Below are 13,275 nucleotides of genomic sequence, written 5' to 3'. Positions count from 1 at the left end.
ACCTTCCTCTTTCATGCCCCAGTCTCTCTCCATGAAATGCTGCTCCTGAGGAAAAGGGATCCTGAGGGATAGGGTGGGCCTCCGTAGGGTCTGGAGCAGTAAAGGGGAACTGACAAAAATCTCTACTTTCATCTGGATTCAACCCCTTGTCTGAAATTTCAGGCAGTTTTCATTGTATTTTATTTAGAAAAAAATTATGCCACCTCTCCTTATGCCTGAGGTAGTTTACAAAATAAAACATTGTGTATATTATACTGGGTTTTTTTGTATTACTCTTCAATGTTGTAATCCTTTTATTGTATGCATGGAATATACTATCTTTCTAGTGCATTCTCTAATTTAGTCATCCAGTTTTTATTGTGATGCCATGTGCTTTATTTCATTTAGTTGAATACTGTTCCTATTGCATTTGTTTTTAATTGTGGAACCCACGCTTGAGTCTCAGTGGGAAAGGTGGAGTGTAAATTTTAAAAAACCCCAGTGAGATGTCCTCTAATGTAAGCTTTGCTGGCATCTCATAAGATACCCTATAACTGGAAGAATGAGGAGCTATTATATCTGACCATTTTCACAAGTCATTTGATCCCTAAAGCAGTCCAAATAAGTGTATTAATTCTGCTTTTGGTACTCCTTGCACCCTAATTCACAGCTAGTGAAAATTGATTATGATGAACAATACACTGCTGGTTTAATAGTAAACTTGTCTAGGCCAGACGAATGAACCACACATAGATTTTATAACATGAATTGTTATATGGGGTTTGAACCTGACTGTCTCCAATCTAGCAATTGCCTCACCCTGGCTGTGGTCACACAAGCGAGAAAATGTGGGTGGGAAGTGAGGCTGTTTTCCCCGGGCCAAAATGACACGCGTTTGGTTGATCAGACTTCCGGCCGCACGCCCTGCACTTCCGTATACTAGAAGGTTTTACCCGGTGGCTTTTTTCCATGCTTCTGCGGCATGATACGATGCAGTGCTGATAACTCCAGGATGCTGGACAGATGTGTCTGATCACGCCCCTTTGCTCCACGAGGGAATTACACCGTTGCCGCCACTTTTGGTACATATGATCGCACACCCACTGTGTCCTAAACCTGCTCTCTTTGTATTGTGCTTTATGGAAATCTGATTGTTGTTTGCAGCAGTGCTTGTGTCCCTGCTACTTGGACTCAAAACACAACTATAAAGAACCATACTAACAGTGGAAATCAGTACAGAAAAAGAAACAACCCAAGAAAATTATACTTTGGTGGAGTTAGAGAGTCCCAGGTTTCTTCACTGTCAGAAGTGTGGCACACTGCATCAAGTAAATGGGGTATATGTAACTTCTTTATACATTGTCAAATGACATCTTGTTTCAGCCCATGTTTGACCTACCTGCACCTGTGTTTCAGCCTCTGGGTTTCAACTGCACCTCAAGAGTCAGCATTTCTTGGGCAGGTTTCTAAGCTACATTCATTCTTCTTTTCCTAGTACCCCCTCCACTGCCAGCCTATTTTCTGCCATTGAGCAGCTACTAGGTTATAAAAAAACCCCAACCCTCTGGAGTACCAGGAGAATTTCTGGAAGCCACAATAGCATCACACCTTGAACACTTTGATCTGGCAGCTTGCGGAATGCAAGTGTTCTGTATATTCGCCATTCTCATTCTGCTTGAATGTGTCAAATTGTATCCGGAAGGGTACTCCTTTCTCTCCTCCATGTTTTCTTGGAGTGAATTCTGTACTGATGCAGTGTACCTAGTCAAAAAAAGTGAGAGGGGTTGTTAACACTTTGATCTGGCAGCTTGCAGAATGCAAGTGTTCTGTATATTCGCCATTCTCATTCTGCTTGAATGTGTCAAATTGTATCCGGAAGGGTACTCCTTTCTCTCCTCCATGTTTTCTTGGAGTGAATTCTGTACTGATGCAGTGTACCTAGTCAAAAAAAGTGAGAGGGGTTGTTTTAACAACAAACTGGTCCTGATCAGCATTCTATAACCACAGACATAGGATGTAAGATTTCAAATCTGTTTAGAGAATTGCTCTAGATATCACACCAAGTCATGAGTTTTTTAAAAAACTGTTTTCTGCAGTTTCTGAAACCAGGATTCACTCACAGTTGATCCCTCAGTTATAGTCTGCTTCAACAAATCCTTGTTCAGTCCCACACCTTTCCCCCAGAGCTTCTACTGTAAACCATCCTGCAGTGGAGTGCCTGACTAAAGGCAAAGCCTTGCTGTGTCACTCGTTTCATTGCCACTGGCTGGCATGGCATGCAGTCACAAATCTGCGTCCCTTCCCTCAGCCACTTCCAGAGGAAGCTTCCTAACTTTTCACATTCAGTCTTTTGACCCACACCGATTGTTAAGAATTGGCGTTTTTGCTGATGATTTAACTTTACCCCAGACACACAAACTTGCACAAGCACTCAAAGTGCCCAACATACCCCACCAAAATTTTCACCCCACATCTGGCAACCTAATTTCACTCTCTCATACCACCTTTGCTCCCTACAGCAGCTACTGCATACCTTACACACCTACCCAGGGGTCATTTCATAGAAAAAGAGGTGCAGGAGCTCATTAGCATATTAGCATAACTTATTTGCATATGTCACACACCCCTGACATCACTGGAAGTGTGTCAGAAGGCAAGCCCCGCCACTCAGGCTTCACTGGACTGTTTTGGATTGCTAGCTATTGGGGGGGGGAGTGCGCAGATCTGCCCTCACAGAGGAGGGAGACCTTGTGCCTGAAGGTGGGTCGGGGGGGGGGCTCTGCAACTTACCTGACTACTTCTTGCTCCTCGTGGACCAACTGAGGGCTGCTGGGAGCAGGAGGTGGGGCTTGTTGCATGTGCCCGCCCCCTGGACTCCTTACTGCTGGAGCTCCGCTCCTGTGCGCTCCAGCAGGAAATGGCCCCTGCACCTACCCCTCTTCCTGGAATTCCACGTATTACATAGCTGGGGGGAGGGTTCCCCTCCTCACAAACATGGACACACTAATCACATTCTGGGAACATTCCTACAAGCCACGTCTCACCAGTGACCCACAAAGAAGCAAGAGGAGGTCTAAACAGAGTGTTTGTGTGAACAACTTTCTTATAGAAGTACATGGGGTTCTTTTGGCATGGCTTTATTTTTATTATTCATATATGAAACTGGCATGCCAGTGTTCCTGGACCCAGAGAGAATTAGAAGCGAGGTGCCCATGTTCATATATCATACAAAACCACAATCAAGACTCAATGAATCTAATAACTTCAGATCCTGATTTGAGTACCCTAGCTAATCATAGTAAGTGGCATGGCCTACATTCAAAGAATCGAGTTTAATTAAACCAGATCTTCACATTATATCTGAACTAAGTCACTGTGTCAGTGTAACAGCGGCAACAGCCCAACAGGGGTAGTCTTTCCATGAGAGAAAAGACACCGCAACACCGGAGAACCTCTGAACCTCCTAACAGCACTGCACCCCAATAGCCAGGCTTGGCATGAGAGGTGAGATGCTTAGGAGACTAAGAGACATTGTCTTGTGTCAAGAGATACATTTGCACGACAGGGTTAACACTGTTGTCAAAATTCCTCCAAGTTTCCCCCCTCCTTCCTCCCTACTTCTCTGTGCAGGACTTTTTTTGTAGAAAAAGCCCAGCAGGAACTCATTAGCATAATAGGCCACACCCAACATCAGGAACTCATTAGCCTATTAGGCCACACCCCTGACAGCACAGCATATTAACATATTAGGCCGCACCCCCATGTTACCAGAAGTGTGGTCATCCAGCCACACCCACCTCTTACTTCTTATTCTGTTTACCTTTTTTTGTAGCAGGAACCCCTTTGCGTGTTAGGCCACACACCCCTAATGTAGCCAATCCTAATAAGTTTCTGTTGTTGGGTGTGGCCTATTATACTAATGAGTTCCTGCTGGGCGTGGCCAACTTGGGAGCCAGCCGGAACTCCGTTCCTGTGCGTTCCTGCCCAAAAATAGCCCTGCCTCTGTGGAACAAAAAGCTGGACATTCACTGCCTCTGGCCTCAAGGTTTCACAACTAATGGCTAAGATGCTGCCTATTGTTTACCAGGAGGCAGACAGAAGGGCAAAGCACCTAGCCCATCTCCTCTGGTATGAATGGATTATGTTTGTAAGCAACTTCCTGTCTCAAATCCTGTCACACTATGGATTCAATGGTATTTCTCCCTTCTGCCCAGGGGTCATTTGGGGGGGGACGCGGGGGGACGCCATCCCCCTGGGTGAGGTGCGGGAGGGCGGGGCCTGGAGCTCCCTGCTGGTGCCTGCTGGAGGTCGCCGCCGGCTGTGGGGAGGACACACTTCCGGTGATGTCAGGGGGTGTGGCATATGCTAATGAGTTATGCTAATGAGTCCCCCTAGCTCTTTTTCTACGAAATGACCCCTGCTTCTGACTAATCATGCCGTTCCTGTCAGACTCTTCCAGTTGTTTGTCCTGCATTTGCATTTCCCCTGCTTTATTCCAGTCTATCAAGGAAAACATTAACTTTCAGGTTCAGCTGAATAATCACCATCTAGCCTCATTCCCACACCTATTAGGGAACATCTCACCTTTTGTGATGAGTACCTGGGAAACTCCAGACACTCCTTTTGTCCAGCAACACGAATCCCATCATACCACTGTGATATGATCTATGTCACCCATTCCATCACACCATTGTGATATGATCGATGCCACCATACCCTCAGGATACATTTTGGGGTATAAAGATACCATTCCGCCACATGCCCAGTGTGATTGAGCTTGGGTGCCCAGAGAAACCATCACCCCTGATACATATCAGGCCTTTGTGCATGGCACACTGGTCACTGTCATGTACCGCCTTTTCCAGAACATCAGGCTTAGCCAGCCCTCCAAAATTGGTAACATATCTCCTCAAAAACTCCCCATTCCCTTCTATTTCCCCATGACCTCCTTTCTTTCCCAATATCTTGTGTGTATGCTCTTCGATCTGTGTGTATATATTTAAATTCTGATATTTTTCTACAATAAACTTATTCCTTTTTAATAGTGGCCTGGTTCTTGGCTCCAAAAAAAAGGAGGAGTTTAAAAGGACAGATCTCTGCCAACACTGGTAGCCAGATCTCACTCTCTACCCCACCTCTCGCGAGCTCTGCCATTTTGCTAAATTCCCCTGATACAAAATAAAAGGTAAACATCTTACACAAAGCTGTTGGGGCAACATCAGAGCTACGCGCAGAACCTATAGCTGTTTTATAAAGAAAGTATTCAATAAGTATTATGTAGGAAGACCCAGTACAAATAATGCAGCCAGTCTGTGGTGCAATAGTTGCATTTCTCTTATAGCATCCTATATCTGACAATTTCCTGCAAAGGTTTGTTTACAAAATATATTAGTGATTTGGCTATAAGAGGTAGCCCACTGCTTGCACAGTCTAAGAGTGGCCTTGGATGCTTCTGAAGGACTGCTGCCCGCTGAATGTATAGTAGCATCAATTTAAAATGACTGAAGAAGGATTTGCATGGGCTATATCTGCATATACAGGGTTGGACCCAGACTAATGTTTCTACACACACAAGGATTTCCCAGAACAAAGCACAATTTCCCCCAACTCCTGTGGCAGCCCAAAATACCCCCTGAAATCCTTTTACTGGGTGAAAGGGAACCCAACTCCCAAGAGCAGAATTTCAGGGGCACCAGGCTGCTTTGAAAGGGAGGAAGGCAGGAAAACCGTACTCCATGGGCAACAATACTTGTGCCCCATGGAAATGCCTATTCCAGACCCACATCACAGGTTTTACAGCTTCCCCATTACTGGAAGTATTCAACTGAATGCTAAAGTACTTTGTAGTCACCTTGCAGAACTTTTCTTTTTATATATATAATGTATTTATTAGATTTCCAAAGATAATAAACACATACACCACAAACATATAGACCAAAGACTCAAATTTACAAACATAGACTAGGAATATTTTCTATACAGTAACATAGCCAGGCAAAGAAAAACAACAACAACATTTATAACATTTCACCAGTGAGCACGCACTTCTGATAGAACCATCTTTTAAAATTTAACTTCCCATTTTGTTCAGCTACACATTTTGTTCAAGTATTAAAATTGATATTACAGGTTAATTTTCAAGTCACCACTCAGAATCAACATTATTCTCTCAAAGCAAGGTTCTAACAACTTCTCAAACTATTAATCCCATTTCATTACCATTTACTCCTGAAGTCTATAAATTTCTTACTTATATATATATATTTTAATTAAGTTTTAGCCCATTTTAGGTCCCTGCCACACGGGACGGCTGGAAGCAGAGCTGCAACAAACTTGACACGCCGCGGCGGGATCCCACGGATCCCCTCAGCTGCAGCGCATCGCTCCCTGGCACGATCAGATGCCGGGGAGAATGCGACGGTGCGAAGGGGAGCCTGGCGAACTGCGCATGCTCACACATGCGCAGTTCGGCCAGGAGTCGGGGATGCGCCGGCGCAAGGACGCGCCGGCGATCCCACGGCCACACTTGCCGCGGCCCATCCGAAAGAACCACCTAGGGAGGTGGTTCTTTTTTGCTGCGCTGTACGGGCGGGATGGGACGGATCGGAGACGGAAGCACGACGTTCCCCAGATGTTGCTGTGGGATCGCACCCGTTTGCTCCGGCCCTGATCCGTCCTTCTCCCAGCCCAAATGGCTCGTATGAACAGGACCATAGTTAGGATTATAGACTCAATTTTCCCAATTAGATTTGGAGCAGGAGTAATAAACCTTTCAAGTCACTTTTACTACAGCTTATTACAGTTTAGCAATAAGGTTATAAGAGATCACAACTAAACACCCATTCTGTTACCACCACCTTTTAAGTTCAAATTGCGCATTTTGTTGAGATTGGTTTTTATTCTCATTAGGCAAGATTCTCACAACTTTCCTACTAGTTATTTCCAGTTATTCCCTATTAGATTTATATATATAAGGAAAAATATTCTTCCCCTACCTATTCTATCTCAAACATCACTTAGCCACTGTTATACTGTCTACTTCAACATGTTACCACAACTAAACACCCCTTCTATTACCATCACCTTTTAAATTTTAAATTACACATTTTATTCAAATTATTTTTAATAGTCTTAATTGAAAATTTGACCTTGTTCTCTTTAGGCTGATTTTTCATAACTTTCGACACTGTAATATGATATTCTACTAATAATTTCGAATTATTCCCAGATGGGCATATATCCATAAGGAACAAAAAAAAGAAAAGAAAAGAAATTTTCTTTCTTACCTAGTCTATCTTAAATCGTTTACCACTAAAGGGGAAAAAATATATTCTTTTTTTTATATACTCATCACAGACTTATTCTCTATATTCAGTATCCCCTTAACAGAGGTTTTAGAGACATTTTTCCAGCCAGGCATGTATCAGGAAAGGGAAAAAAAGCATTTCACCCCCCTTCATATAGCTTAATTTTTTCCCTATGTATCTGCATTTTGCTTTTTTGTACCAGCATGTCAACATGTCTTTTCTCTTTAAATGTGTGGAAATTTAATTCTAGCCTCCCTTCTTTAACTTTCAACAGCTCTAACTTCAGTATTTTATTGTCCATTTTAAATTTCCATGCACGTCGTTTTATTCTCTTTTTTCCCAAGTTTCTTGGGAAACTTGCAGACCTTGCAGAGCTTTTCGTCTGATGCCTAGGAATAGCTTTGGGTACTGCTTGAAAACTTGAAGAATATGGCACTTATCTCCTACTCACAGAAGGATCAAGAAGTGCTTGTTTACTTTCTTTTCAACCTAGCCTGATTGAATGGCAATAACTTGCACCTTCTCCCTTGAATTCATTTGATATATTTGTATGGATATTCCTATTATCATTTCAGAATCTACAAGCAGTGTAGACTTCCATCCACATTTCACATTACATGAAATCTTATTCTATTTTGGGTTGTTATTCACAGAAATTTTCCTTGCTTTTGGTAGTACCTTGAAACAAAATCTAGCCCAGAGAAGAATGGCAAGGCTTCTGTCCTGTATTTGGAATTCTACATAAGTTGTTTGGATGACATTTCCAAAACAGATAAGGCATTTACTTACTTCCAGCCTTACCTGAATGAATGCTGATGCTCTTTTAGATGGATCCCACAAAAATTCAACCGTATTCAATTGTGTTGGGCTGGCTCTGGGGTCTAAGATACCAACGGATAGTGGGATATCTGTAGAAGAAAACCCCTAAAATTTTAAAAAAATTAAAATTGAAGAACAGAAACAACATTACAATACCAGACCCATTTGAAAAGTCACCTAACCAGAAACACGTATTTTGAAATTCAATACTGTTAAAAAATTGCTAGTTTTAATTTTGTTCCCATTGTAATGTTAATGACAGCCAGAAAAAAGCTGTTTACACGAAGAACCATAAAATATACTATGAAAAAAATAGGTATTGTTATTTTTTTCAGGTATTACCCAGCAAGGAGATGCAGGGTTGAAAGTTTATGCTTTTACTGCATGGCAACTACCTCAAAGAGACATTAGTATAGAAATGTTTTAAGAAAATAAATTGTAAAAGGCATCTTGCAAAGTTAATATTTATATGGATATCATAATGAAAGTTTCTCACCTATGTCGAGGATGCGGTCTCCAGGCCGACTCCATCTCCAGCATTCCAGTTGTTGGTGCTCTGTATACTGCAAACGTCGGTCATGAAAAACCACTCGAATGATGCTCTGTTTAGAGAGAACGGAGTAAACTGAATTAAAGGACTTTTAAAAAATGCAGATGACCTTCATTTGCTGTCATGGGAGCAAGAGAAGACAAGCCCCTTGCATTTAATTCCAAGGTCAGTAGCTTTCTGTAGATTCCCTATCACTAAATACCCCAAGCATTGCAACAACAATGGGGAGTTTCTTTTATATTTCTCAAATTTCCTTACATATTTCTCTTTCTACCACCAGAATCCTATCAGATGGATTATAAAAAAATAGCTCGGCCAGGCCAACTAATATAGTAGTAGAATTATGTTGAATATAAAACTAATAACCTGTCACCTGAAACCAGGGAAATTATACTCTAATTATGGCCCAAAACACAGAGCAACAAAAGGTATACAATACTGTAGTATCTCTCATGAATCATTTGGCTCATGAGATACCAATACTAGTCAGACCTCACATCCCACTTGGGAAACGAAGATAAGATCTTGGTCCTTGAAGATGTATATTTAAACTATTTTGAACATATACCTGAAGACCTAAAACCAGTACAGGTTATGGATACCTTGGAGAAAACGTAAACAAAACGTAGACCTATGCCATGAAAGTTCTTTGTTGGCTGCAGGCAAATAGACACAAAAGCAAAACTAAGCAGCCTTTGCAAGGCACAGCACAAAATGCTGCTTTGGCAAATGGCTTCCCTTTGGTTAAAAGCAAAGTCATTTGAGCAGAACATTTATTTGGGGGAGAATACACTCTAAGAGGGATCTGTCTAAAATGAGGAAGCGTGTGAGCAAGGAGAGATCCACAGCAATCTGTCTCAGGATTTAACTGAATTTGTGGGCTTTGCTTATCAAATGCGAAATAGACTGGGATGAATATTCCTTGTGTACTTGTGTATCTCCTGAAAGATCTGTGAAGCTCTGGCTATCCATGAAAGGAATCCACAGTGGTTTTAAGTGCTAGTTCACATGTTATATTTTGGTGTCCCAAATATTTTAGAGTATTTTTAAAAAATCTACAAGTTACTAAATCTATCAAAAACCATGAATTGACCTGTTCAAGGCTGTGCTGCATGCAACAACCAATCCACTCCTGCTACCCCATAAAAGTCGTATGTATTAAGATGTGAATGATAGCATTGCCAGAATAATATTCATTATAATAGACAGCAGTAAAACAACGATGACAACAACCTGGGTTGCATTCCAAATCACGAGTGAACATGCACTAATTTCCCAAGCCCTTTTCAGTTTGAAACTGCCATGTTACTTACTAGTAGAAAGTCTACACCAGTGGTTTTCACTTTGTTCCAAGGAATGCTCTGTTCCTCCAGAAGCTTATTGGGTTGGCCCGATGGAATATCAGCACTGGGAGACAAGCTTTGCTAGTTTGCTAGAAAATACACCTTGCCAATGATTAATCTTTTCCAGTAAAGTGCTTGATTCTTGAAAGCCTTCAGCTCACTCAGGCCAACATGGAGGCCTAACAGGTCTGGCCAGTAGCTAGGAATGTACTAAGGCCACCTTCTAAAACAAATGCTGGAGCTTTCTACAACATACAGGGGAGCAGGGGTCATTTCCTGCAGGAGCACACAGGAGTGGAGCTCAGGCAGTAAAGAGCCCAGGGGGCTGGCACATGCAACAAGCCCCACCCTCTGCTCCCAGCAGCCCTCAGTCAGAGCAAGAAGCAGCCAAGTACGTTGCAGAGCCCCCCCCACCCCGGTCCAAAACAGTCCAGTGGCACCTTTAAGACCAAGTTTTATTCAGGTACAAGCTCTCCTTCCTCTGTGAGGACAGATCTGCACGTTTCCCCCCTCCCAATAACTAGGAATCCAAAACAGTCCCATGGAGCCTGAGCGGTGGGTGTTGCCTTCTGACACACTTCCGGTGATGTCATGGGGTGTGGCATATGCAAATAAGTTATGCTAATAAGTTATGCTAATGACCTCCTGCACCTCTTTTTCTACAAAATGACCCCTGCAGGGGAGTTATAATGGGCGCATATAAGGGTTTCCCTTCAGGTAATCAGCGTGGAAGGCTGGAAACGTGGCTTCCAAAATTTCTGTGGTTTTCCAAAAGACCCCATCCTGCTCGATTAAGAAGACAGACCCTCGCCCCAGTCCTGCTCTGACTGTTAAGTTGTCCTTCAATGGCATGGCCAACTGCCTAATGATAGCATGTCTGTATGTAGCAGCAGGAAGAAAATCTCCTTACCTTTACATATTTTGTGTTTAAATCTTGGAACTCTCCCAATTTCCTATTCTCAAGGAGACGGATTTCATAAGACTGACCTAGGAGTTCAAGGAAACATTTCCAAGGTGTTTAAGCATGTTGCAGCAAGAACAGTAAGAGACAGTTGCACTGGCATCAATCATGCTTGGAAGGGCTCATTTTTGGCAACGTAGCAAGTTTCTCTCAATTAATGGTCAAGCACTGAAGCAAATGAGACTCTTTAAGAGAAAGATCGCACCTTTCTGTTAAGTCACTAAGGTGGAAATTGGAACCCCTGGGTCCTCCGAATTCCTCAGCAAATTTGTAGAAGCTTGAATTTAGGGGGAAACTTAGAACAAAAAAAAAATGGTATACTGAGCATGTAACTTTTTTCAACAAGGGAAACTCATCAACAGTGCATCCTGAACCAAAAGCCATAGACCATTACTGGTTCACAAGCCCACAGGAAGTGTTTCCCAACTGGTTTGCTGGAATCTGCTTTTTACATTCAGAATGCATGCTTTTGTTGGCTGAAGATGGACCTCTGACCCTAAACAACTAGCAAGATGGACTGTGGATGCTAATCAGCATCCATGGGAAGCTAGGGATGCAATTGCTGACTGCACAAAACAGAGGAATCTGAACGACTGAGACACAGGCCTAAAAGAATTTTGAACTGACAATGATTGTATGTATGTTTTGCATATGTTCTTCATAGGTCCCGTTCACACTAGGCAATTTGGCCCGGGAGCAGGACAGTTCGGGGGCGGATCAAACCGGCGCGATCACACCAGAACATCTGGGAAGCGTCGTGCTTCCGCCTCCGAACTGGCCCTTCCCGGGAAAAAGCGCCTCAAGTTGACACCACCTACCTTGGTGGTTCAACGAGTAGACACACTGCAGGCCGGGCGTCTGATCGCCGGCGCTCCCTTGCGCCGGCACAATCCCGGCCCGGAGCCGAACTGCGCATGCTCCGACATGCGCAGTTCGGCCGGCACCCGGTCTGAGCCATGTCTTCTCCCCGGCGTTTGATTGCGCCGGGGAGAAACGGCGCCGCGGCCAGGGGATCCGTGGGATCCCGCCGTGGCGTTTCAACGTTGGCGCGGCTTTTAAAAGCCACGCCTCAAGAGGCTTTTTTCCTGTCGTGTGGCAGGGGCCATAGAATATTACAATGAAAGAGCAACTGTGATGATAGGTCATTTGGTCCTTGCATTCTTTGTTAGCTTGTGTAAGATACTATGGACATATAAAGAAGATTGATCCTAAAATGGCTCCTAATAATAGCTTTATTATCCCAAATGTCTTAAAACTTCTCCAAATGCAAATATCATCATCATCTATATAGTAATAGTGAAATCAGCCAAATCTGAGGATAATTAAACCTGGTGACTAGAGCTGTGAACAGGGAAGGCAGATCTTTCTCTAAACCTGAAAAATGCCCCAGATTTGCTGGACAATCTGAAAACTTTTTTTAAAAAACAACATTATGGGGTTTTAAAAGCCCCCAAATGAGAAAAAGATTGCCTGTAGCTTTAAGAAACTCCATCAGTGACTGTTGCTAAGTACCCACAGCTTTCTAGGCTGGGTTTCTTTGAGTGAAAAGGCAGCAGGAGAGGGCAAGGTCCTTTCCAGGGCTGTTTTGACCTTTGAAGGAGGACTGATCGGCAGCAGACAATTTGGCCATAGTTTTCCTAGGCAGAGGCTGCTGGGGGGAGCGGGAAAGCTGAAGACGGAGGGAAAGATAAATGCAGGTTCACTCTTGGGTGGGAAGGAGAGAAAGAAGGAGTAAAAGGGGAGAGACTATTATGGTTTTCAGGAAAGAGAAAAAAGGAAATAATGGGGTAGAATGAAATTAAATGCTTCCCACAAGTCTTCACTTGTTTCTAACTAACTGTTACTATTCAAAGCATTCTTATTAAGCCTAGATATAAAGATATGAACATTCAGTTTAGATACCGGTTGTTGTTAGAATGGTAGTTTCCTCTGGTCAGAATTTCAAATTGGGAAAAGTGGAATCAACGTGAGCTTTTGCTATCAAAATCTCATGTATGGCAACTATTCTCTAGAGACTCTAAAGGAGGCAACAGCAGTCGACTACAGGCTGTGGAAGGTCAGTAGTTCAGCAGTTCGAGACCCGAGTGTGCCGCATGATGGAGTGAGCTCCTGTCTCTAGTTCCAGCTCCTGCCAACCTAGCAGTTCGAAAGCAAGAAATTGCAAGTAGATAAATAGGTAGCACTTCGGTGGGAAGGGAACAGCGTTCCGTGCGCCTTGGTGTTTAGTCATGCCGGCCACATGACCACGGAAACGTCTTCGGACAGCGCTGGCTCTTCGGCTTGGAAACGGAGATGAGCACCACAACCCTAGAGTCG

The 13,275-nt window shown here is 43.2% G+C and overlaps 1 protein-coding gene across 1 annotated transcript in view; it reads right to left on the bottom strand.

The window, feature by feature from the left end:
- The window catches only part of TFCP2L1 (transcription factor CP2-like 1), an 85,462-nt gene that overhangs the window by 26,412 nt on the left and 45,775 nt on the right, over positions 1-13,275 (bottom strand). The window contains exons 3-6 of the mRNA XM_015419603.1: positions 10,909-10,985; positions 8,602-8,707; positions 8,088-8,194; positions 1,588-1,740 (exon numbers count right to left, since the gene is read on the bottom strand). Of these exons, the coding sequence (XP_015275089.1) occupies positions 1,588-1,740; positions 8,088-8,194; positions 8,602-8,707; positions 10,909-10,985 (443 nt within the window). The remainder of the gene's footprint in view (positions 1-1,587; positions 1,741-8,087; positions 8,195-8,601; positions 8,708-10,908; positions 10,986-13,275) is intronic.

Source organism: Gekko japonicus, unplaced genomic scaffold, assembly GCF_001447785.1.
Source record: "Gekko japonicus isolate JY-2015 unplaced genomic scaffold, Gekko_japonicus_V1.1 scaffold1037, whole genome shotgun sequence".
NCBI classification, from domain to species: Eukaryota; Metazoa; Chordata; class Lepidosauria; order Squamata; family Gekkonidae; genus Gekko; species Gekko japonicus.
Note: the sequence above shows the minus strand (reverse complement) of the source record. Positions and strands in the feature narration are given on the sequence as shown.